Raw genomic sequence first — 26,658 nt, 5'->3', positions numbered from 1 at the left:
AGCAGACACAAAACTGAAAAATTCTGAAAACAATCCTAAATTCTCGAGAGCCGCTTCAAAGACTTTCCAATAACCTTTAGTTGCAATTTTGAGATTATAACTGAAATTATCAGATAGCTTGGGGGAGGTAGCAGAGTGTGCCACATCCTTCCTTAACTAAGATTTTGTAAACAATGTGAAATAGAGCATCTCCCTCAATATGGCTTAGCTGAGAGGCTCCATAGCATCATGTGGTTGCCTAAATGAATGTGCTGGATTTGTCTTACATGGAAGCATTGTGTGACACATTGTGCTCCCATACAGGACATGCACATGCAACCTGAGCAAGTTGTGCATTTGTGGCAGCTTGAAAGATGGTGCTGCACATATATAAATTGAAATGGTTTTGCAGTATCACAAGGAGCTATTGATTCATACAGTTGTAATAGCTTGGTACCTTAAGTCTATTATTGGTTGAAATAGTTAAATCACGTTACTTTATGAACTTTAGCATATATGGGGGCTTTTGAAAATGTAACCTCTAATAGTTCAATTGCTTCATTCCACAGAACTAAATGTGAATGGGTTGTCTCCAACGTTAATCATGAAATTAATAGGCATTACTTAGGTCTGTTGATTTCAATGAGTCTGCTCTGTGTAGAATTTAGCTGGCTATAACCCAATGTGTTTCAATATATGCTCTTAACAGGTTATGGTTCCCATCCACTATAAGCCTACCACATGAGTACTTCACAGAACGTTCACTGTCACATTGTGAATTCATTTTGATACAACCATTAATTTGTTGTTCTTGAGTCAGTAAACAGCTATTTCCAAGATTCCCTTGGATGGTGAAAAGGACATGGTGCATGTGTTTCAATAGCTGTGAATACCATGAAGCAGACATCAGTCCTTCCTAGTCTAGTGCACAGGCAGTGCCTCAGGCCATTAAAGGGATTAGTAGTCACTACACCTAGGACACAGGTACAATGCCTTACACAGTGACTATGATTTCACCTAGTTAATTATTACCTACATTTGCTGGAAACAATTTGCCAGCATCCGAGGTCTTCTGCAGCTCCCCACCCCGGAAATGCTGGGATGGCTTACATGGAGAATTATACAGTATTAGTTGAAGCATTCCTGATTTGGGTTAGGGATTCTTTACTATAGCTGCAGATATTGCAATGGATGTAGTAAAAACACAATGCCCGGCAATTGAACAAAAAAGGATGGTTTGAATATTTTATTCAATTTCAGTGTGCATGTTACAATTTAAACATCATACTTAGTTTTAACAAGTGGATCTAATTTAGTACATCATTTTATTAGTAAAAACAAGCCAGATTTCAGCTAGATTTTTCACCTAGTAGTTTAATATGGCAAGTCAGAATGTCATTACTTTACAAACATTTAGGTAGTGTTTCCAATATTAAACTAGAAAGCCAATACAATTTAAAGCAGGAAACAAGATTCATTTGGTCATTTATCCCAGCAAATTATACAGCAACAGTGATACCATAGAATATTCTGCCTTTCATTAGTTTCCATATTTTAGTTAAAGAACCTTGGAGTCTGTATGGATGGAATAGCAACAGCAACAGCTTGGATTTACTTGCGGCCCGTCAACAGCACAGCTTCCTTATCGATAGCCAGGACCTGGCTGGGTGTAACCCTGGCCAAAAGGAGGGCGATTGCGTGCATATGGATTGGGGGCACTTGGAGGGGGTGTCATAGTAGTTCCAGGCGGTGGAGTGAAGCCTGGTCTTGGCTGATAAGCACCTGGCTGGCTGGGAGCCATTCCAGGTTGAGAAGCTGGGGTCACATTATAACTGGCCGACTGTGAAGCTTGTGTTGTGTAGTTCTGTGCAGGAAAGGTGCCTGCCTGATACTGCTGGGGAGGCTGAGCTGGCAGCTGCTGAGGTTGAGGCTGGCCAGGAAACCCAGGAGCTGGAGCCTGTGAGGGCTGCTGGCTGTATGCTTGGAACTGCTGTGCTTGTTGAGGAGCAGTCTGCTGGCTGTAGCCTGCTGAAAGAACCAAACAGCAATGCATATAAGTGAAAGTAACACAACAGTTCACTTTGTAACGCATTCTTAAAAATACAGACATTCTAGACAAAAGCTAAAAAACATACATGAAAAACAACAGGGGGTGGGGGTAAAACATGAATTGCATTTTTTAATGTAAAAAACCCCCAGCCTGGATACATACTAGCCAACTCCAGTACACAGAAGTGCGGGTGGAGTAACATTTTCCAATAGTGCTGCTCTAGAGCCTAGGGCTTGCCAATCAGAAGGTCGGTGGTTCAAATCCCCGTGACGGGGTGAGCTCCAGTTGTTCAGTCCCTGCTCCTGCCAACCTAGCAGTTCGAAAGCATGTCAAAGTGCAAATAGATAAATAGGTACCACTCCAGCGAGAAGGTAAACGGCATTTCCGTGCGCTGCTCTGGCTTCACCAGAAGCGGCTTAGTCATGCTGGCCACATGACCCGGAAGCTGTACGCTGGCTCCCTCGGCCAGTAAAGCAAGATGAGCGCCACAACCCCAGAGTCATTTGCAACTGGACCTAATGGTCAGGGGTCCCTTTATCTTTAAAGCGGGAGTGGACAACCTGTAGCCCTCTAGATGTTGTAAGTCTCTACTTCCCACAAGTCCCAACCATCATGGCCAAAACATATTCGAAATAATTGCCTAAATTGTGGTTGGATTAAAACTCCCATTTTAATCCAACAATTTCGGCAATTATTTCCAATATGTTTTTAAATCTTTCTCTAAAATGCAGATATATTCAGTGGTGTCTTATTTTACTAAAGTGCAATTTCATAAATAATCAAGCTATGTATTATTCTTAGTTTGAAACAAGTCAGCTCACACAACTAATTGAACATATTTAGTTCTGCACACACAAAAATTCCTCCAGGCACTAGTCTCAAAAGTAGATGCTGGCAACAGTTTAGGTGCTTTTAACAATTGTGCTTCACTATCAGTCTGACTGAAAAGAATTTCAGACTGCAAATGTAAAAAAAAAAAAAAAAAAGCTGGTACAAAGACTGATACTCCATTTATTTCTGGCATGAAACACACCTGAAACTACTTGCAATGAAACATCTCCATTGACTGGAATCCTGTTAGCATTAAACACCAGATATATAACAATTATTAAAAAGGCAAGACCCTGAACAGAGAAAGCAAGGATGAGAGAATACAGTGGAGTAAATTTTGAACTCACCTGGAACTTGGGCTCAAATTTACTATGGAAACAAACTTTTTAAAACAAGAGCACTACCAAGCTTAGGTGTGCTTGGATAGCTCAGTCTAGTCCTACCAAAACTGACATGTGGCGTTGATCATGAGAAACAAATCCCACTACCTGGTATCAATATATAAGAAACTGTCTCATATTGGAAAAAGCATACACGACTGCCAAATAAAAAGGGAATGGCTTCATTGCAACAACACCAAACTCAGAAGCTTCTACCTCAGGAAATAGTTAATTTTGCCTGTAATCACGTATTCACAGGGAATTGGGCCTCAAAAATTGCCCTGGTACGGATAAAAGCAGCTTATAGTAATGACTTCAACGGGTCAATGTTTGAGGCAAATGTAAACACCAGATCTGAGTTTTCTTCAAAATAAAAAAATGCATTGTTTTCTCAACCTCTCCCAATTTATTGAGCATTTTAAGGGAGTATTTGACTAATTTCACTTCAGCTGAAGAGTTCCAGATGCTTTCTGGAGGCCAATCAGGGGAGAATAGGGAAGCAAGAAAAACCTCATGCAGGCCTTTCCTTTTGATGCTCCACATGTTAACGTAAAAAAAATCCACCATCCACCAGCTCCAAAACAGTGCATTCTAACTGGATCATCTTCAGTAAACTTTTGGGGGCACAACCTCTTACCAAGAACAAGTAGGATTGAATGCTATTCCTCCAATAACATCTGTAATATATTTATGGCCACTGAGATGCCCTTCATACTTAGAAACCACCATTTAGGAGTGCTACCTTTTGGTAAGGCTATCCTCCATTATCTGGGGCCTGTATCAAAACAGTAATCGTTATGTGAACGATGCAACCACTTGGAAAAGACTAATCTGCCCTGCCCCCCGGTTGCATTATTCAGATGCTGTCCCAGATCCTCTTACTTTCTCTCTCACACACACGCAAAGGTTTCATGTTTCTGCAACTGAATTGCACCCAATAAGATAGTTGCTGAGTAAAGTCTTAAGGTCCCTTGCGTAGTGGTATTTTGCAAAAAATACTGAAGTTTACAGAAAATTAGTTTGATTTCAGAACAGAATTAGAGAGCATGCATTTCAGGATACAGTTAAGTGAACACATTTTGTACTATATACAACAATTTTGAGGTACCTTCCACCTGCTTACCTGGATACTGCATACCATACTGTGGCTGAGGCTGAGGCTGAGGCTGCTGAGCAGGGTATCCAGCTTGTTGTGGATATTGTGGATATATCTGGCCTACCAATTTAAATTAAAAGCTTTAAGAAATTTAATAAATATTAGCAGCTCAGTCTTACCTGCCTCAAATATTATTTTCTTAAGGTTAAACTATATAGTTTTAAAAACTGAGAAGCTACTGAATCTAACTAAACATGTTTTCCTGAAGAAATTGAGATTTCCCAAGAAAACTGTTTATCTGGTGTAACAAAAAGTGAGGCCCCCTCCAACTCCCTTTCTTTTCTTTTATATTTAAAAAATCCATATTATCCAAACATGATTTGAAAGAGGTTATTGGCTAGTAACTATCAGGTCTTTGGGAAGACTTAAGCATTGAAGGCTTCTTTGTATGTGTGCATGTATTTTATTTATTTATAGAAATATTTACATACCTCATAAAAATGTATCACAGTGGTTTTCAAGAATATAAAAACATGCCAGTAAAAATCATTAAAAGGTTAAAAGCAAAAGAATTAAAAATGTATCTGAGGTATTTGAAGTCTGTCCTTCACTCAAGAATCCCAGGGCATAAAACACCATTACAATCATAATTAAGAGTAAAAATTAAACACCAAGTAAATCAACCATTCGAGAAGTTGGTTCCCACAACTCTCTGGAGCAGATTTGGGGAGGGTATGGGGGTGCACAAATGGAGCAAGAGGAGAGGGAGGGGAAGTTGTGCTGCACAGCCAGAAATCCTTGCACCAACAGAACTATTCATTTGATAGCGCCCAAAGATTATTATTGTTTTAATCTACGATATGGAATGCATGCTTTTCGAGGCAAACATTCATTTTAGAGTTGCACAGAACCTAGCATGAGCAATGTAAACACTGCTCTGCAAAGTCAGTTTCTACACTGTCCAAGTGAAGGTTTTAAGTTTTCTGGAGTATTAATAACTGGACAGAGCAGATGTTTCTAATACAAAAATTAGCTTTTTGACAGTACTGCTAAACAATATTGAACTGTCACTTCAACCCTTTTAAGCCACTGCAATAATCCTGCATGTACTTTTTGTTTTCATTTTATAGGACTGCCTTGCTTGCAAACACTGTAGCACCACCTACTGTTTTAAATGTTGCATAATCAGAACTGGGCCTTCTTAATTTGTTTTATACCTGTTTTGTTTGGTGAGCGTTATGCTAAAACAACTAAGAAGAAGAAGAAGAGTTTGGATTTGATATCCCGCTTTTCACTACCCGAAGGAGTCTCAAAGCGGCTAACATTCTCCTTTCCCTTCCTCCCCCACAACAAACACTCTGTGAGGTGAGTGGGGCTGAGAGACTTCAGAGAAGTGTGACTAGCCCAAGGTCACCCAGCAGCTGCATGTGGAGGAGTGCAGACACGAACCCGGTTCCCCAGATTACGAGTCTGCTGCTCTTAACCACAGGTATTGCTCACCTTCCATCTGACCAGTTTGTGGCTGAGTTCCTCCATATGGTGGCTGCTGTGGTTGAACTCCAGGTGGATGAGCTGCAGAAGATGAAGAAGCAATGCTATCGGGTGTTCCGGAACGTTCTTCTACAGGGGCACTGGGGGATCCTGGGGAAAACAGTGCAGACACCGAATTCTAGTGATCTCTCTGACTTTCATTAATAAAATTTGGTGTACCATTTCATGTTTCTATATTTAAAAGGCGTAATATACAATCTACTATACGCCAAAATCTGGCAATTTCTTTCAGCGGCACATACATAACTGAACAAGTTCCCAATGTGTTTTAAAACCTCTTTACCAAGGGAAACTCTTATTCCTTATTCTTGTCTGTACAATTTCTCAGTGTGTCTGGGCTAATATTATTGTTGTCATTTTCCATAAAGTTACGGCTGGCTTATACTGATGTACGGTACCTGCTTTAAAGGCTTTGCAGTTTGAATGCTAGCTATACTCAGCTTAATGAAATCTGAATGAAGTTTTTTTTTAAATTCAAAATGTTCAGAAATGTCAGTTTCAAAGGCACAATAAGCAAACATCCCTGTTACTACAAACATTTTTGCAACAACAACAAAATGACAATCTATATGGAAGCAGCTACAAGACCATGATGTGAAGCATGGGATGATTTAAAAATATTAGTTCAATATTCAACACTCACACACTGTTTCTGGTAATTTGCTCAGATTGACGACAAATTATCAAACCCAATTCCCTGAAACTTCTACAGCACCTTCCTGTCCCCACATTCTTTCATTAGATGTCAGGGCATCCTCCCTGCTAATAAAACCATTACAGTCTATTCAGTAAGGAAACCCCCAAGTACAGGAGGTGACCATTTTGCTTGCATGATCACCGACATGTGCACTGGTTTCAGCCCCAGAAGGGGAGTTGAAATGGGGTGGCGGCAGCATAGGCTTATGCACAACCACTGAAATGTGCAATGACCCAGAATGCAACCCCCGCACAAAAGGTGAGTTTCCTGTACATAAAAGATATCTGGGTTCCAGGTTAGTCATTTTTATACTATAGGCTGAGTAGAGATGTTAACTTTGAAGAAAGCCATGACTGTTTAAAGTAGCATCATAGTGCTTTAAATGTATGATGTGAATGTGGCCATAGTAGCACTAAGGGGTAATTATTGCTGTTGTTCTTCAGAAATCATTGATATATAGACACGAACCCTCCAAATATATCCATATTTTATAGAGCCAGAGCACCAAATTTATGCAACCCAAGGGTAACCTAAGCATGTAGCAAATTCAAACCATGCAACAGCTATGGCATGAATTCATCATCTGACTGCTTTGGGGCATATCAATTTTCACCACTCACATGGACAGCTGTAACATGCTCAATTTGCCTTGCACAAGGCTAATTTTGCATCAAGGAAACCAATTCAACATCCCATTTTCTCTTGAGAATACTTTTTGGTTTGTTTTTTTAACAGTGAATACACACAGTGATTAGTCGGAGCAAGTAACTTACTCTGCACTATGAAACATTATAGCAATGTAGCAACTAAGTTCTCCTTATTTATAATTAATGTGATAATTACATGCACTTGTCAATTACTAGATCACAGCTTTGGAGTACCTTTAATCCCTTAAAGTGACACCCTATGAGCCACATACCACAGTCTCAGGAGTTTCCATTTTGTATTATAGATTGTTTTCACACACACAAAGAGAGAAAAGTTATCCGGTCATTACTGTTAAGATACTATTGTTAATGTACTGTATCACCAAAAAATCCTCTTACATGTATTTTCTGTTTTCTGGCTCTTTCAGACATACTGCATTCCTTTTCAAAATTTTATGTGTGATCACAAGGGCAATGCTTTTGCTTTTACAACATAAAATACTATTCTCAATTCTTTAAACTAAGAATCAGCACAATTTAACCATGGGTTGTATGTCTTTAGGTTGACCATCCATGTGGAATTCATGTTGTAAGCACATAAAAATCCAGAAACAGTGCTTTTTGTGTACATATGGCATGATGGTTCTAGGGCTTTGATGTCGTCCAGATCTAATGATCCTAGTGCAAAATTAAAATCAAGACCTTCAGGAACTGCAAGCTAAATTTGGAGCATACTAATCATCCAACCACTTTTGCAGATGACAGAAAAATAGTCTAAAACAAGAATTATGCTACTGAGAGGCAAAAGTAAGTATACTATGCAGGAATGTCATGCTGTGCATACATTGTTTCCTTCAAATTAAGATCACAGACAAGCCCTTGGAATAGATTAATGATGCTACAAAAATCGATGTGTCTAATTTGCTGCCACATGTCTGGGGGAAAATGCTTTATCTAAGGACAGGGAAGGAATTTGTTAAGTCCATTTTTCACAGTGGTGCTAACCGATTCAACTTGATGAACTTGCTTGCAGATTGGAACACCACTATAAGTAGGATTATGCATTACTTGTCACACAAAAAATGGATATGGGGGGGTGCATTGAAAGGCCCTGAGAAGTGTGCATTTTACAGGAAGAATGTTACATACAAAAGGCATAAAAAATTATAGACTTTTGTGCATTTTGGGGAAGTTCATGAGACGGTAGGAACCTAAGACTGAGTATCAGCTGACACCAAACAGATGTTAGCTGACCTACCATATCTAATTACATATTAAGAATTGTCAAGACATTTCGGTATTGGAAAAGGGTTGTTGTTTAATTGTTACCAATGTTTTATCTATAATAAAATAAGAATTTTGTATCTCCCTCACGTTCATTCTACGAGATCCTCATGATGCATGGATGATTTCGAAAGGTTCAAACTTCAACAAGGGTTTCAATAAAATATGTGTTCTTACCCGACACCTGATCATCTGCCAGCCCAAATGCTGACATGACATTTTTGTTGATTTCATCTTGATTTTTTAATGGATCAAAAGCAGACATACTTGCTGCTATAACTTGAGTAGAAGGCTTGACAGTAGAGTCAGTAGTAGCAGGCTTATCTTCCCTACTCTCTGCAACATCTGCAAGACAAAATATAAAATATAACTTTTTAGAGGCCTTGATTTGATTGGAGTATCCAAGTATGTTTCAAGGACTAGGACAGTTTGCTTAGCAACCTCAAAGCCCACATCAGAAGTGTTACTGTCTTTTACTAAAGTTTCTTTGAATTTTAACATTTAATGTCAAACGTTATTCCACAAGAAATATAAATTATACCATCCCACCCCCAAGATGGCACAAATACATTCCAGTACACTCCACCATCACATGCTTTCATTTGTGGTCTAAAACTCTGACCAAAGAATGGAGCATGTAAAGTTCTCTTGACTTATTGGCTAGCAAAATGTAGATCAATTTTGCAAAAAGCAAAACGGATTAAGTGAAGTACCCTATTTCAGATCCATGCATAACAGGTTTCAATCTAATATAAGGTAACAATCTAATGATGATGCACCCAACTGACTCTGTATAACCTAGAGAAGCAGACAACAAATGAGGTAATATTCTTCCAGATCAAAAGAAAAGTAGCATTGTCATCTGTAAGAATATGATACAAAACGAGACTAAGATTTGGGAAGAAATAACAACATCCTCAGGATCTTGCCAACTGCACAAGAGAAACTCAGGTGTCATGTTTGTCCCCAGAACAATTGCTCATGCATTGTTTATTTAGTTCTGGGTGGTGGGCCATTAAGGGAAACAGAGGCTGGCAGTTAAAAAAAATACAAAGGCGAGAGTTGAGGGCTTGCAGTGATGTGGAACAGAAGCAAAGCAGAAAGCTGGAGAGAGTTAATGGGGTTTCCCCATGGTGCACAATAAATGTTTCTCTCTCAAAGAAAGTAACTGGAAGTTCATATATAAAGAAGATTCAATGTACACATGCAGGGGCTTGATTGCTGCGTGTTTGAATATTTAAAATACCACCTGACTAGGCAGCTGACCAATTAGAGGTGGTTAAACACACATTCAAAACACACAAGATTTTCTGGTTCAGTCATCTCCCTCTTCCCACAGAGGATGTGCCAGACATGCCTAAGAACCACTCCCGACTTCTCCCCAGAGATAGGGTCAGCATGTATGCAGTAAAGTGAAGAACATATTCCATCTCAGCACATCATAATAACCAATATTACACAAGTTATTTAAAATGGGGATTCTTTAGGGCACTTGGTCATGTTGCATATTAAGGTGATGACTTTTCATAAGTTTTATTTATTCAATAAATTATACCCCGTTTTCTTTACACCTTAGCACAACAAATTTGGTGTATGCTGATTAAGATACTAGCACAGGATTTTTACCACAAGCCACAACAGAGATTGTAGAAAAGATATCCAATATTTAGATACTTATTTTTAAGAGAGATAGCCGTCAAAATTACAGAGTCTTATTAAGTAGAACTCTGGTTGGGAAAAGGATGGGGTGGGGGGTTCTACTTGGGAAATTAGATTGTGCGTGCATACATGCACACACAACTGCAGAAACTCAACAATTATTTAGCAGTACCAATCGCCAACCTACCATTTTCAGGGAGGCTTGTGGAAAGTCCTGGTTCAGCTGGGGGCTCTAGGCAATCCAGCAAACGATTCACTTTGTTACGAAGTTCTATCAGCTCTCGACGGAGGTATTTCACTTGATTAGATTCTAGAGGCCTTGGCTGCCCATTCACTGTAAAAGAAATATTATACTAATGAGTCTTTATGGCACAAGAATTTTCAATTGCCTTCCTATAAGAATTAAAGGAAAAGCATTGCATAGCCTGAATGCAACTTTAACTGTGAAAATGGAATGCACTTTGTGGAAACCTGCCTTAAGATCTTACAGTAAAGGGTGCCTATGAAATCAAATTTACTATATTTTGAGAACTGGTTTGTTCGTCTGCCCATCCATTTGTTTGCTATATATTTGGATACCTGTCAAGATATCATCACCAAACTTGGCATGGGGATTCCTGAGGTGGGGGCAGTGCTCTTCGTCAACATTTGAATGTTAGATGAAATATTGAATAGATGGTGGACTAAAACGTTGGATAACTTTGCCCACTTTTCAGCATAGGTTTAGCCATCTCTCAATACTATATATCGTCACTGAACTCAGCATAAAGGTTTCCTGTGGTAAGGGTCTTTCTTGGACTCCAATAACCAATTTGAATCAAGATGGCAGACTAATACATGACTTTGGCATAACTTTACCCATTTTTGGTGTGATGGGTCCAAACTGACAAATTACACTATCCATTGGTTTCTAAAAGTTCCTGGGCAGTTCTGGGTACTCCAAGCTAGCAAATAAATAAATGCCCCTTTCCAGGACAACATGGCTTATGCCACCTATAAATGCCTGAATTGCTGGGTGGGCATGAAGGGAAGTTTATTAGCAAGATGCATAATAGTTAAGGGGAAAGCACTAGTTTGCTAACAATCCCCCCCCAAGTACAAGAATTTCATGTGACTCAAACATCATTAGTACTTACCAAACAGTGTCAATTTCAGTATCCTACTGCACTGAATTGCAAAAGAAAGATCTGAGCTATCAAAGATAGTTATAAGATCTCCATCTGTTAATTAAAGAGAATTAGGAATCAGATCTAATGCACATTAATTTAAAAAATCACTTTACAGAATGTCACTTGCATCATACAGGAGTGCACACAGGACATTATATTTTTGTTTGCAGTATGTCCATGATGACAGCTTATTTTATGCACTCCAAATAATAGTGACCATTGTTAAAGAGCATCAGTTAGAGGTAAACACATCCTCCTTGCCACAAATTTTAAAATTGTATATGTAATGAGAAAAGGAATCTTGATAATAAAGTTAGCAGGTTCCCCCCCCCCTCAAACACACACACTACATACCCATAAAACAATTTCTGGCAGAATATTATTTAGCCTCTCCTATTCCAATTTCCTCTAAAATATTTACTGAATTTACAACAACTTTACATAGCAGTTACTTATATAAATAATGAATGGAAGTAATGCAAAGACTATATCCACAGAATCTGATCTCTAAAACATGTCCAGTGACCACTTCACAGTACTTGGTGCTACATTATGAAAGCTCCCGGCTGATGCCCCAATGCCCTGTGGTAGATAAGCACATCTGCTAATTTTGGAGTTCCTAGGGAGCCCCGAAATCATAATGCAGAAGTACCAGTAGAAAACATACCACCTCAATCTTAATGGGAGTCATTTCCCACAGTAAATTCCAAAGCAACAAAACACAGGTTTTTCCCTAAATAGAGATTATTCCATATGAGACTGAGCCAGGAGCCAAAAGTCCTGTTCAGTCCCCAAATGACTAGTAATTTCAAGAAATGTTAAGAAGCAGAGAAACACTTTGGGCATGTTCAGACAGAAGCTACTTTGCGAAATGCATACCAACATGTTCTTCCACTTTACACTGGTGCTGCTGCCCTGGATTATACTGCAGATATAGGCGAGACTTGCCCAATCTCTTACTTCAATTAACATCAAATAGCAGCACTTGTTCAAGACAAAATTTTTGAGAAATATAGGAACTGTGTGCATACAGGCCTAATACAGTATTTATATATAGCAAATGTCCTTTGGGATACAAGCCAGGTGTCTGGAGAGTCACAGTTCCACTTTCATCTTAGTTCAAGGGTGCAAACTCCAGTATAGAACTGTATGAGACCCCTGGAGCTGCCGACAGGATTCAGCAATGTCAATTTCCAACTTTCTTCTGTTGGTGTCAGTATCCAGTTGTAGAACAAAGCCCTAACCCTTTCCTGTGCTAATGAAGGCTCAGAACCACTGGTTCCCTGAGTCTCACAGTTCCTCCCTCTTGTCTCTCTACAAATATTAATTCTTGGGCTCATTCAAGAAAAGCAACTGTCCCAGACTAGTTCCAATCTTGAGGGAGTGCCTTTGCTTTTAAGTTTTTGCTGGAAAAACCCATGGTAGTTATTAAAGTCCCAGAAAAGGCTGAAATTTCCTAGGTTGATGGAACTTCCCCATTATGCTGGGCAATATTGAGTGTTGTTGTTTAGTCATTTAGTCGTATCCGACTCTTCGTGACCCCATGGACAAGAGCACACCAGGCACTCCTGTCTTCCACTGCCTCCCGCAGTTTGGTCACTCATGTTGGTAGCTTCGAGAACACTGTCCAACCATCTCGTCCTCTGTCATCCCCTCCTCCTTGTGCCCTCCATCTTTCCCAACATCAGGGTCTTTTCCAGGGAGTCTTCTCTTCTCATGAGGTGGTCAAAGTATTGAGAGTAGAAACACTTAAGTCCATTTATTTCCATTTGTATTCTATGTATAACTTAGTTGGAGATCACTCACAGATACAGCATCACAGAATGCATCACTTTTAAGCTCAGCATTACCACGTATACGGAGGTAAGCAGCTCAAGGTATACAGTGCAATGCGCAATATAAATAAGCAATATCTATGACATGCTGCCATAACTTTTGTTTCCTACCACACTTCCTGCAGGTTACTAGCACTGTGCTGACATACCAAGAACAGAGCTCTACACTGGTCAGAAAAAGAAGAGAAATGTGCCATAACAAAAATAACTGGAACACCAAAAAGATTTTTGTACTAATAGTTAACACTAAAAGTTCAAAGAAATCCTACCTTCGTCTTTGTATTTTATTGTAACTTCATCATTGCTCAGAAGCTTTCCCCTGAAAACTCTCTGCATCATCAGCACTAACTCGTCATAGGTGATGTCCTCATTGTGAATGGGAATTCTTCTAATATCATCACCCATTTGAGCTTTAATTATAAGCTTTCCACTCAAATCCAGTTGTCCATTCATGGTTAACTCTGGCCTTCTTACACAGCTATTCAAAATGAAGACATTTACATTAGTATATCCTGAGAAACAATTACACTGATTGATTCTAAGCAAAGCACAATTTTATATTACTAGATTAGGGAGGAAAAAATATATTCCTGAATGGCATGATGCTAGAAAGAAGTGCACATATAATAATGTATACTACCTAAAACAGATTTATAAACTGTTAACAATTCCAAAAATGCTCTAGGCATTCAGAGAGAATGAAATGAGGGTAATGGTGATGCCCACTTCCTGTGAAAAGACATGATCTATAAGCAGCCTAAGATAAGCAGAGGATCAAAACCAATAAATCTGATCACTCCTTGATACTTTACACCAGAGTGGCTAGCTCCCAGTCTGAAGACCTGAATCAGCCTCCATTTTTTTCTGGCCCCTGAACCCCACAAAGATTTTTTTTATAAATGTACTTGTAGCCTAGGGTTTAGAAAACTTGAATTTTCAGAGTGTGGGCATGATGGAACCAAAGCTTTTCATTTTGAAAAGTATTGCAAGACATGCTCTTTCTCAACAAAGAATGAGATTTATGGGTTTTTTCATTCCTTGAAACAAAAAAAATATGTTTTTTTGGACATTTTGGGGAGAAAATGGCTTCTGGGTAGCCATTTTGTACAACTTTCCTACAATCCATAGCTGTAATAGAAAAAATTAATGAAACAAAGTTGTTCATCTTAAAAATTAGCATACTGTTGGTTATTGTCAGGTCTGCGTTAGGGTTGCTCACGAGTAATCAGGCATGAGTCTCAACTGTCTTTTAACAGTTTATTGGTGCAGACTATTTACAGTTCAGAGAACATGGAAACATGACCGTCCTAGTCACTTGCAGAATCTAGGAGTGCTGCTTTCCGGCTGTGACCCCAACATAAGAATTTCGGCACCCCAAAGCGCCGCCTCCCCAGTCTTCTTTGACCCCTCTGCACAATTGGGGCGATGGAAGTGGCATGCTCCCCTCAGAGCAAAACTCATGAGGCGTGCTGGGGCTCTCAGCAGCATCTCCAAGCCCTTGTCTCGCCTGGCTGTTCCAGCCTGCCCCTCCCCATTGGAGGAGGTGCCGCTCTTCCCGCTTGAGGAGGTCTCACTACTGAGGAGGTGTCTGGGCTCACGGTAATTCGACAAGACCTCCCGCCCTGCTGAGGGCAGTTCCCTGACAGTTATAATAAGGGTTTTTTTTAAGAGCATACGTGTTTTAATTTGGGATATTTGAATTTGAAGTTATGAAACTGGCTCTTGGAAATCAATAAAGGGAAGGGTGTGCACCAAGTTCATCAAAATCTGAGATAGTGGGTGACAAAACCCTTGTTTTTTTGCGTTGATTTGATGTGGAATGACCCTATAATTAAAATAGTTGAAGCAGTATTTTTCATTTAACAGATAAAACTAAATGGCAATTCTGAACTACCACCAATTGACAACTTTTCAAAATGACATCTTCAGCATGAAAAGTGAACACAGTACAGTACTAAGAATTTCCAGACAAGGCACTGTCACTGTGAACTTTACAGTACAATTCACTTCATCAATAACTTTATTTCATCAAATATTAAGTGTACCTGTCTTGTAAAATGTACTGAGTAGCTGGGCAGATTATCCCTTTTACTTTCAACTGGAGGTCAGATGTCCCGCCATGCAGTAGTGGTTAGTAAAATATAACAATAGGCAGCAGTGGTGTGGAATCTGCATTAAAACACAAAGGCAACTTAGTTAAGTCTCTGTCACCATCAAAGGCTTTCATTAATTAGCATAGACATTCATTGATATATTATTATTATTATTATACAGAAGGCAAGTAACAGAGTAATCCAAACCCTCCTTATGCCTTTGCCCAGCTGTCTGTGCTAGGCCAGCCTCTCACTGTGCACCACAGAAAGCATCATTTATTTGTGCGGCACTCCCCTTCCGCCCCACTGATCATGTGGGCAAGAGTTCCACTGGCCAGATACTGCCAGCAGTGTCCAGCAGAAAGCTCCAAAACAAGCAAGCACAGTAGATACAATAATCCAAATATGCCCTTGAAGGAAATAATTCTTAGAATGTCATTCATGTGCTGAATACATACCTATTAACCCCAGTTTTTGACACCTGAGATGTGTTTTAGTAGTACCTACCCTATGCTTCTAATTGCATTTTAAAAATGAATAACATTTTATACACACCCCAGGACCTTGTGGTGAAGGATGCTTAAGAATCTATGAATAATAATATTCCCAATATGTACACTTAAAACTGTTGAAAACATTTGTATGACATGCTTTCAGAAGCCAGAGTGTTACATTCTGCTGCACTAATTCTACAGAGTCTAGGCCAGATAAAAGTGAAATCAAAAGTGGCATGTGTCATCAGCTTATTTGTAAGGTTTATCAGCCACTGGGGTCTGTTACGATTATCAAAGACCAAACAAAGCTGTATTTGAATATGTGGTTCTCTTTTTCATATCATTATGCATGTCCTCCTTTGGTTCAAAGCCCAAAGCTTGTATTTTCCATAAAATAGTTGGACTCATTACTTCCTATACAGCCAACTTGGAGAATTAAGATTATAATTTAAAATGTTAAAATTGCTACTTTTAAAAAACAAAACAAACAAAACAAAAACCACCCTACATGTTCTTAAGTAACACAAATTGGTTAAAAGTAAATGCAGTGTAACAACTGTAAGAACAGAATCTTTAAACAAGTTTGGGATTCAAAGCAGTTTATGGTTTATAGAAATCAGACTTACGGTAATTTGACCTCAAATCTATTTAGCAATAATTTCAGTTGTGACGCATGATACACCTACCTATCACTAGTAGCTCACTAGCTAAACTGTTGCTGGCAATATCTTTTATTACTACAACCACCAGATTTTCCTTACAGCAACCCTTATGAAGATGCTTTGCTATGCTGTCATGAGTTACTTTATTAACTTAAACACTGTATTCTTTATTGTAGTAAAATTTCTAAGCTGTTCACAAGCCTCTGTTAATGTAGACTCTCCAATATTCCTGTTGAGTGCATGTTTTACCTTCAGTTGTGATATGTGTTAAAAAGAAACTAATTATATTTAATTGATATTGTTGTGATTTATATTTCTGTTTGCGACCCCACCTAGAGACTGATTTCATAACATCATAAATTGTTGTTGGAAGGGATCCAAGGGGTCATCTACTCCAACTCCCTTCAATGCAGGAATCACAGCTAAAGAATCCCTGGCAGATGAATCCCTAAACACCCTTTGGTATTTAGATCCCTAAATACAAATACCATTTCAGATGCATCTGATAAAGTGGGCTCCAATTTTTTGAAGTTTATATTAAGTAAACCTGTTAGCTGTTAAAGGCATGATAAAAACTGGCACTTTAGTTGCAGTAGATTAAATTAGCGGATATTTGAGAAAAGTACGGTAATTCCTTTAAGGATCATTAACTTTGTAATCACAAGAGACTGCCAACTATCTTAGTAACTGAGCTTGTAGTGCTGACTATGTATCAGTTTATGAATTTCAATGGCAGAAATTTTCTTTAGAAGCAGGCAACTCAATTATGTCTCTGTATCTATTTAATCAATCCTATATCATCGTATCTAGAAGCATGTCCTATTGAACTCAATAAGGCTTACTTCTGATAGACATGTATAAACTGCAGTGCACAAATATTAAATGACTGATTGTATGCTGAATATTGTAATGGGTCTCTGGTATATTTTTAAGTACTATACAGTAGAAGCAACTATTGCTAGAAGAAAAGCTAATACTTGGGACAGTATTAAAGCTTAATTCTATAAGAGAAACACAATAAAGTCTCTTGTCATAAATTTCTCCAAGTATATGTGCTTATGAATGCAACTGTTTTGCAAGAACAGGATTCCCTTCCACCATCTCATATCAGCCGTGACAGATCTCGTCAACCCCAATGACTTGCCCTGATCACACCCCAACTTCTCTGAAGGAGTAAACAAGACAAAAAAGCAATGACAGGAAGAGTTGCTGGCTCATGCCCCAGCTGGCTCAGAATGTCAAGTAACTAAATACTGACAGCAGCTTTGAGCACTTTTAAAAGCTGCATCGCTGGGCTAATAACAATTTCTTCGCATGAACGAAATGAACAGTGCTCAAACTTTTGAGATTCTGAACTGTGAACTTTTCCACGTCTTTTAATTATACAAATTAGAGTAGAAGACGTACAAGAATTAAGAGTCCAGCAAGCCAGATATAACAACTGTTCTGTTGGCCTCTTGGGGTGACCTTGGACAAACAACTTTTTTCCTCGCAAAGACTCCAAGTAGGAAGAGGCCGCTTGAGGGGGGGGGAACAAACTTCGAAGGTGTACAAAGAAGATGAAGCATTTAAATAAAGGGAGCTGTATATTCTGCAAAGCCTTCCTCAGTGACAAAGAATCAGAAACCCCAAAATGACCTCTTCCCATTTTAGTCTCTCCAGCCCTGGTGGGGCGGAGGGGGGGAGGAGAAAGAGAAAGCGGGGGGGAGGGGGGAGGCAGCGAAGGAACTTTTTCTCAGAATGGGAAGTGTATCTTTCCAAAGGTTTTATTTATTTATTTTATTTGCCCAGCAAAAGCCTCGTTACAACACAATTAAATCTGCCCTGCTTGGCACTGCTGTTTGCTGCAGTAGGCTAACGCAGCGCCCCCAAACTAGAAAAGGAATTATGTGGGGAAGGAGGGAAGAGCAAGAAAAGGACTCAAGGCCGATGGGTTGATGTGGCAACAGCTGAGCAGTGCGTGGCCTTCCCCTGTCTCGAGTGGACGGGGAAGGGCGCGGCCTATGCCTCATCCAGGCGCCCTGAGGGGGCCCCGGTCGGCTACCCGCTCTTTCCCCGGTGGGCAGCGGCTCGGCCTCTCCCATTCAAACGGGGCAGCGGCTCCCCCAACCCCACTCGCTCCGTTTCTTCTCCACGAAGTAGAGGCCGCGGCGCCAGTCAGCCCGCCAGCCCCACGACCCTGTACCCCCACCCGCTCCCCGCCTCCTCACTCACTGCTGCTGTCGCCGCTGCCGTACGTGGCAAAGAGAATCGCCAAGGCGGTTGCTGCTGCTGCTGCTGCTGCTTATGCCGCCGGGCCGCCACGCATGCGCACTCCGCCCATAACCTGACGGCGGGGACTGCTGTACCGAGAGCTTCGTCAGAGGAAACTGGTACCGCGCAGGCGCGAAATGAAGGTGTGGGGCACGCACGCGTGCTTACGTACAGGACAGCGACGTAGAGCGACCCAGATTTTTCTTGACCTTAAAAAAAATAAAAACACAGTACAGGCAACTCGAGTCCAGTTAATGCGCATGCGCGGGAATGAATGCGCCTGATTCTAGTCTCCTTCTTGGTTTTCTGGTTGTTAGTTCCGTGCAGTTGCGTCTTTTCTCGACGGAGGAGTGTCTTTGCAAAAAACGTCATTCACGGGTCCTTCTTCTTCCAGCCCAAGCCGTGTTCAGTGGCTGAGGCTGCTCCACAGTGCCTGCCCCGATGTTCATTGATCTCAATGGGGTGCGCTACAGGAGAGTAAAGGACTGGACCCAATAGGGCTTCTGAGCAGTATACAGTGGAGGATTGCAAATGTGCTTTACCGGGCTAAGCTGTGAACATATACCAATGGAAGCAAGAGAGGGTCACTGCCCCCCCCCATGAAGCCCGAATATCTACTTCCTCATCTACCATCTTGAAAGCCAGTTCTGCTGCAGTGTATGGCTTGTCTAATCACTCACAGAGATCTCAAGAGGACTGGCCTTCACATGCCCTATGCACCTAACCAGTTAAGCAAAGTGTTGTTGTTGTTGTTTTATTTATACACCCACCCATCTGGCTGGGTTTCCCAGCCACTCTGGGCGGCTTGCAATACATAAAAAATTGTAAAACAGTAGACATTTAAAAATTCCCAATACAGGGTTGCCTTCAGATGTCTTCTAAAAGTCAGGTAGTGGTTTATTTCCTTGACATCTGATGGGAGGGCGTTCCATAGGGCAGGTGTTACTATCGAGAAGGCCCTCTGCCTGGTCCCTGTAACCTCACTTCTCACAGTGAGGAACCACCAGAAGACACTCGGAGCTGGACCTATATCCCACACACACACACTCATGGAATCAGAGCTGAAAGGGATCTCAAGAGATCAAAGCCTACATTCTCCATGTTATTGCTGATAGCCTGAGTGCCTTTCTTGATGTATATGTGCTCCTGGCCATCAAGAAGAAACAGTCTAAATTTGCATTGCATGGAATATCAAAGTTCATGAGGCTATACACTGTGCAGATAATATTAATTATGCTTCTTGAACTTAGGTCTTTTGTTGAACAAGGCAGATATCTAGTTACCCACTAGTTATCCATTATTAGTAACGGAAAATTGATAATCCTTCAGTTGCTACAATGAAACACAAAAGAAAAAGATGGTGAAAAGAAAGAGATTGCACCAATGTGTCAATATTTGCTCAAATTGACGGCACACCCTTCAACCTACCAACTCAGCATGGTCACTGCTATTCATTTGTTGTTGTTCAGTTGTTCAGTGTCCAACTCCTTGTGACCCCATGGACCAGAGCACGCCAAGCACCCCTATCCTCCACTGCCTCCCGCAGTTTGGCCAAACTCATGCCAGTCACTTCGAGAACACTGTCCAACCATCTCATCCTCTGTCGTCCCCTTCTCCTTGTGCCCTCCATCTTTCCCAACATCAGGGTCTTTTCCAGGGAGTCTTCTCTTCTCATGAGGTGGCCAAAGTACTGGAGCCTCAACTTCAGGATCTGTCCTTCCAGTGAGCACTCAGGGCTGATTTCTTTAAGGATGGATAAGTTTGATCTTTTTGCAGTCCATGGGACTCTCAAGAGTCTCCTCCAGCACCATTATTCAAAAGCATCAATTCTTTGGCGATCAGTCTTCTTTATGGTCCAGCTCTCACTTCCATACATGACTACTGGGAAAACCATAGCTTTAACTATACGGACCTTTGTCGGCAAGGTGATGTCTCTGCTTTTTAAGATGCTGTCTAGGTTTGCCATTGCTTTCCTCCCAAGAAGGAGGTGTCTTTTAATTTCGTGACTGCTGTCACCATCTGCAGTGATCGTGGAGCCCAAGAAAGTAAAATCTCTCACTGCCTCCATTTCTTCCCCTTCTGTTTGCCAGGAGGTGATGGGACCAGTGGCCATGATCTTAGTTTTTTTATGTTGAGCTTCAGACCATATTTTGCGCTCTCCTCTTTCACCCTCATTAAAAGGTTCTTTAATTCCCCCTCACTTTCTGCCATCAAGGTTGTGTCATCAGCATATCTGAGGTTGTTGATATCTTCCGGCAATCTTAATTCCGTCTTGGGATTCATCCAGTCCAGCCTTTCGCATGATGAATTCTGCATATAAGTTAAATAAGCAGGGAGACAATATACAGCCTTGTTGTACTCCTTTCCCAATTTTGAACCAATCAGTTGTTCCATATCCTGTTCTAACTGTAGCTTCTTGTCCCACATTAGAGATTTCTCGGGAGACGGATGAGGTGATCAGGCGCTCCCATTTCTTTAAGAACTTGCCATAGTTTGCTGTGGTCAACACAGTCAAATGCTTTTGCGTAGTCAATGAAGCAGAAGTAGATGTTTTTTCTGGAACTCTCATAGTCACGCCTATATGCAAGTCCTAGAATTAAGGCATTTGGTACTAATAAACTAGCAAGCTCTGCAAACGCAGCAAATAAAAGTGCCAGGGAAGAAGCAAAGATTTGATGGGCTTGATTTGCACTGATTGTCACTATAAAAGTAATTAAGTTGTGAATGTAAGTTTTGAATGCACTTCAATTAAAAAGATCAACATTACATATTTCCTCATAATCACAAATTCCCATTATAAGGAACATGACATGATTTCAAAAGTGTATGTGATCATATGTGTGATCATATTCCAGAAGGTTGTCAGAGGATGCTTGTCTCTCTAATTTTGTGTTATATCATGCTAATTCCATGGCATCCGTTCTGCAGTTGGTTCCCCCAGCACTCTCTCACAATTTGAGATGTGTCCACTAGTCTAAAAATGTTGGTGACCCTGAGCTAGAGCCTAGGCCATTCACCGATTAAATGACTGAATGACATTCAGAGAACCAGTATGATGTAGAGGCTTAGTGTCAGATGGGCAACTGGGAGACCACAGTTCAAATCCTCTCTCCACTATGAAATTCACAGAGTTTGCTTGGGACAGTTTCTCAGTCTAACTTACTTCACAGGGTTCTTGCGAGGAAAAAATATGAGATCAAAGATTGAAGACCAGTTATTACATTTTAGTTAAGTAATATTACTTCCTATGTAAAATAAATGCATGTTTTTCATTAAATAAGTGCCTTTTAAAAATTTCTAATTATTCTTCAACATCAGTCATTCCAAACATCTCCCACATTCATCCCATGTATCATATCATAGTTCTAAGAACACTTCCAGACATGTTTTTATATATAAAAATACATTGATTGAGTTTGAGCAATGGCACACCCAATTTTTTTTAAAAAAATGTACAAAGTCCTGTGCAATTTTATTCCTTGTTTTTTCTCCCAATACTTCTTATTTGGCAGAAAATTCAGCAAAAATTGAGAAGCCTAGCTTTTAAACAGCTTGCTTATTTAATATTCACTAGATGGCAGTGCAGCCTCAGTAATGGGAATTGTTAAGTATAGCAGGTTAAAATGATTTCATCCAATATGCTAAAGCCTGTTTCAAACTTTGAACAGTCCATTAACAGAGAGCACTTTTGCGTCTTTATCTTACCCCAGACTTGGACTGAATATCCCTTCAAATAGAGGATGGTGTCTTTTTTAAAGTAGAACCCATAGCCAATCAGTACTTCCAATCAATATGAGATTTTCATATTGGCCTTTTCAGAGAGGCCAAGTAGGGTCACATTGAAATTCAATATACCGGTATTAGGAGGTTCAAGAGTAGGTATTCCAATTTTTTTCCTAGTGCACATCCGAGTTGCTTTAGGAACAACACCTGTGGGAAATATTGTGGAAAATATTTAAAGTACTATATTCCATGCAGGGTTGACTTAACTGTAAGGTACTCACAACATTCCTGTAAGCATTAATCGTCTTATCTGTCTGAAGAATGTATATACTGAAAGGATTGGTAGTGTTCTATGAAGGATTTCTAATTCCATTTTCTTTTCCCAAACTAACCCTTCATTGTTTCAGGACATTCTTTATTTCAGCTATTCTGCCATTTATGAGGTCATGCAAACTATGCTCAAATCTGCTATGTAACTGTGTAATTCTACAGATATTTACAGCCTGTAACATTAAGGTTGGTTGTAGTGTACTTCTCACCCTACACATTAATTTTCCAGTGCTGAAAGGAATCTTAACATAATTATGACATAAGCATGCCATTTTTTGGGGGGGGGGGAGGTGTACCATATGATAGAGAAGATAATATTGCTAGATATAACATATAGCAGAGTGCAGAACCTGTGACTCTCTAGATGTTGGTGGGAAGATGGGTGTTAGGAATTCAGAAACATCTGGATGGCTGGATTTCCCTATCCCTGGCATTGATTTTACAACATTTCGTCTTTTTTGCATGCATGGCTAAAAACTGGGCATTGCATTTTAAAATTTCCAGCTACCTCTAAGCTTCAATTGTGCCCATTTCTTACTGTGAAACTCTAATCAAGATGAGTGAAAGTTGTTGCATTAAAAAATAATAATAATCCAGTTCAAACTTAATCATCAGCCTACCTGACCATCCTGTGTTCCATTTATACCTGGAAAATAAACTGTAATGTCCCTGCATTCACTTGGGGACTTTTATCTGTTGTCTTGAGACCACAAGTCTAATTACTCACTTTACTGAAACAGGAGGAAAAGGAACGAAGGAAAAACATACACATACTATTTGCAGTGTTGTTGTCACACTTTCCCCTGGAATATCCATACCTGCCAACAATAATTATCTCAAAGCTTAGTATATCTCAAGAAGAGTTGACTACATAAGTACTTGCATCACAGGGGTTAAGGCGGCGGCGGGGGGGGGGGACGACGGGGACGACGACGACATCTCCACGTTAAAAGTGTTTCATCATATAGAACAATTTTCAAGAGCATGGGGGGGGGGAGAGACACTGATCTGGACCTGGACTCCTTTCAGTACTTCACTCTTACATTAAAGTTATTAAAACATGGAGTGCTCTGCTCATGTGATACTTGTTGCCACCTGAAGAAGAAATGGAACAAGTAGGACTTGTGAGAAGGAGGAGTCCCTTCATCCACATTTGTAGATGATGCGAGTTCAAGACCCCACCAGTAATTATAGCTATTTGTAAAGTCATAAACTACATCAAACACCTGCCTCATTTACAGGGAAAAGAAACCACTTGCTAGGGATAACATTTTCTAGGATATGTATTAGCAATTTCATTTGCAATGATTTCATTTAACGATAGTTCACAGTAAATCACTTCCAGAAAGGCACACACAAGGAAATGGGAGTTTGGTCATCTAATGTAGCACACATACACACAAAAGCTCTCTAATGCAATTTTGAAATGCTTTTCTGCTGTGGCCATTCCCACTCATTGGAAAATTAATTTTCCCAAGCATCATACTGTCATTAGCAATGACAAGAAGCAAATGGTTCACAAAATTTCTGCTCCTGTTATCGTGAGTATTATTGCTTAAGGTTAGTCTCTGGCTTTCAGTCTCTTGATCCACCTGCACAGGTGAGACCACACAGGTGTGACCATACTATTACTATCTCATACCCCCTGTAACACAGCGTCATTTGACTAAACAGAACCAAAACAGTCAATTTATGATGGAGTGGCAGGTTCACAGTCTATGCAGGACTTGCTCACAAATTTATTGACAGCTGCACAAATTTTTATAGCTAAGAAGTGGAAGGGGCAAGCAGAATATAAAATGGAAGAATGGTATAAAAAGGTGTGGGGTGTTGCTATTAATGATAAATTAACATGTGCCTTTAAGGTAAGATGGGGAATATGCAGGAGAATGATTTTGAGGAGATATGGAGGGTGTTTGTAGAATTTGTACTGTTAAAATGGAAAGGAGTCAAACCATTGCAAGAGTCATTGAAATTTTGGGAGGTTGGATACTTACAATGGAATGGTCTCAGTGGTGGGATGCACATTTTTATTCTTATTTACTTATTTATGATTATTACTTTGTAAAAAGAAAATAAAAGAACCAAAACAGACACATGTAATGTGAGGTGTTTGGAACAAAATAAATGCACATAGGAAGTTGCTTTATATTGAGTCAGGCCATTGGTTCATCTAGCTCAGTGTTGTCTACACTGATCGGCAGGTGTCCCATCAGACTTTCAGACAGGAGTCTTTTCCAGTCCTAGCTGGAGATGTCAGTGATTGAATCTGTGACCTCGTGTGTGCAAACCATTTCTTCTGCCATTGAGCTACAGCCCTCCAGTCTGTGTGGAGTTCCACACAGTAGGCATCATGTTTAAACTGGACCACTGGTGTCTACACATGCAGTGGAAGCTACCACCATGGCATGCACCCACATCACAGATTGCAAGTATCTACTAATACTTCAGTTGAAGGAACCATAACCAGAGTTAAATATGGCACGAGTCATACAGAATCCAATGGAACAACACATTCCTATACATGTTTACTCAGAAATAAGTCCCACTGAGTTCAGTTGTGCTTATTCCCAGTTAAATGGGAATAGAAATGCACCCTTTTTAACATGCCTGGTACCATCAGACACAAGGGTTCAGTGGTAAGAGAAGACCTTTTGCTAAACAGCACCAAGTAACTTCTGCTCATTTGCTCCCAATATGCAAAAACTGCATTAACTGATGAAAGAATAGACTGACTTTACTGACCTATCTCACAGTGGTAGCCTATCCCTTCCTCTGGACAAAGGCATAAGTGATCTGGACAGATTCCATTGTTTTGGCAAAAGCATGGAGGTTCTGCTGGAGGTGTTGTATCTGTTCAAAGAAAATGTAAACATGAAACAAAGAAAATGGCTCTTGCAAGGATTGTACGAAGATATATATCCTTTACTATACTTGTAGGCATGGCAGGAAATAAAGAGCATTCCATGTCTCAAGGCTATTGCTCTTGCAGTGATGAGCAAAGGATGCCACATAATCTCCCCCTGCCTAAAATGCCCCACCATTACATTGCCACACCATAATATTGCTAATGTAATGTGGTGAACTTCGCCTGATCTTATTCTAAAATGCACCTAAGTATGGTTAAAAAAATAATCAGCCGATCAAGAGCTCTGTTGATTCAACGCTTGTAAAAGATTAAAGGGCAATGTGCCTCTCATGTACCATAGCAACTATTGTAGTCAATAATTTATCATCTTTCTCTGACAGCGCAACAGTCATGTGACATACGTGGTTGTTTTTCCAATAGGGAACAGAGGCTGAAAGACAGACATGTCCACAGAATCACCGAATGAGTCCATGAGAGAGACTGAATATAAACTGAGCCAGGGGTGTTGCTAGGTACTTAAAGAACTAGGGGCCCAGGCCTGAGCTGGGACACAAAGGTGCATAAATATGTCTCCAAAGCTGCTGTTCTGCTCACATAGCAGACTCCCACTTGCACAGTGGATCTTTCCCCTCTTCCTCGTCCTCATATTCTGCTCTAAGGGTTTGCCAGACCTTTGTGGCAACTTTTGGAGGAGGTTGGGAGGAAGAGAGGAATGCGAAGTCCCACTGTGTGTACTGAATTCCTATTGTGTTGCATTTATATATGTATGTAGTTTATTATTTTACATTTATAGCCCACCTTTTCTCCAAGTTGCTCAAAGTGGCGTACAAACATGGTGGTTCCTCTCCCCCATTTCATCTTCACAAAAACCCCTTTGAGGTGGGTTAGACTGAGATTCCGGGTCACCCAGAGAGCATTGTGGACAAGCGTCCATTTGAACCCTGGGGTTGTATCCAACTAAGTTTCCTCAGAGCAGACCCATTGAAATGAATGGCCCTTAGGCATGCTAATTCATTTCAATTGGCCTACCCCGAGTAGAACTAGCATTGCCTACCA

General features: G+C 40.2%; 1 protein-coding gene across 5 annotated transcripts; it reads right to left on the bottom strand.

Annotated features, from left to right (window-relative positions):
• Positions 1 to 1,197: 1,197 nt before the first annotated feature.
• TFG (trafficking from ER to golgi regulator) lies at positions 1,198 to 18,717 on the bottom strand. Of its 5 annotated transcripts, XM_033146653.1 has the most exons (9): positions 16,760 to 16,778; positions 15,224 to 15,347; positions 13,448 to 13,656; positions 11,311 to 11,394; positions 10,362 to 10,508; positions 8,783 to 8,860; positions 5,837 to 5,977; positions 4,364 to 4,456; positions 1,198 to 2,007 (listed from the first exon to the last, which is right to left on the bottom strand). In XM_033146653.1, the coding sequence occupies exons 3-9, from the start codon at positions 13,629 to 13,631 to the stop codon at positions 1,622 to 1,624; spliced, it is 1,113 nt and encodes a 370-aa protein (XP_033002544.1). In that variant the 5' UTR covers positions 13,632 to 13,656; positions 15,224 to 15,347; positions 16,760 to 16,778; the 3' UTR covers positions 1,198 to 1,621. The 5 variants fall into 5 exon arrangements, with proteins under 5 accessions (XP_033002544.1, XP_033002542.1, XP_033002541.1 ...); XM_033146651.1 differs by lacking the exons at positions 15,224 to 15,347; positions 16,760 to 16,778 and adding an exon at positions 18,645 to 18,717 and having other exon boundaries at positions 8,693 to 8,860; XM_033146650.1 differs by lacking the exon at positions 16,760 to 16,778 and having other exon boundaries at positions 8,693 to 8,860.
• Between the last annotated feature and the right edge of the window lie 7,941 nt (positions 18,718 to 26,658).

The sequence above is a fragment of the Lacerta agilis genome, chromosome 4 (assembly GCF_009819535.1).
Source record: "Lacerta agilis isolate rLacAgi1 chromosome 4, rLacAgi1.pri, whole genome shotgun sequence".
Lineage (NCBI taxonomy): Eukaryota > Metazoa > Chordata > Lepidosauria > Squamata > Lacertidae > Lacerta > Lacerta agilis.
Note: the sequence above shows the minus strand (reverse complement) of the source record. Positions and strands in the feature narration are given on the sequence as shown.

Excerpts from the sequence above, each read along its gene's own strand:
- TFG (XM_033146651.1), bottom strand. The coding sequence starts at position 13,631 with ATGAATGGACAACTGGATTTGAGTGGAAAGCTTATAATTAAAGCTCAA. Across the intron at positions 8,861-10,361 it reads CACAAGCCTCCCTGAAAATG|ATGTTGCAGAGAGTAGGGAA; the intron begins GTAGGTTGGCGA and ends TTTGTCTTGCAG. Across the intron at positions 5,978-8,692 it reads GGCAGATGATCAGGTGTCGG|GATCCCCCAGTGCCCCTGTA; the intron begins GTAAGAACACAT and ends TGTTTTCCCCAG.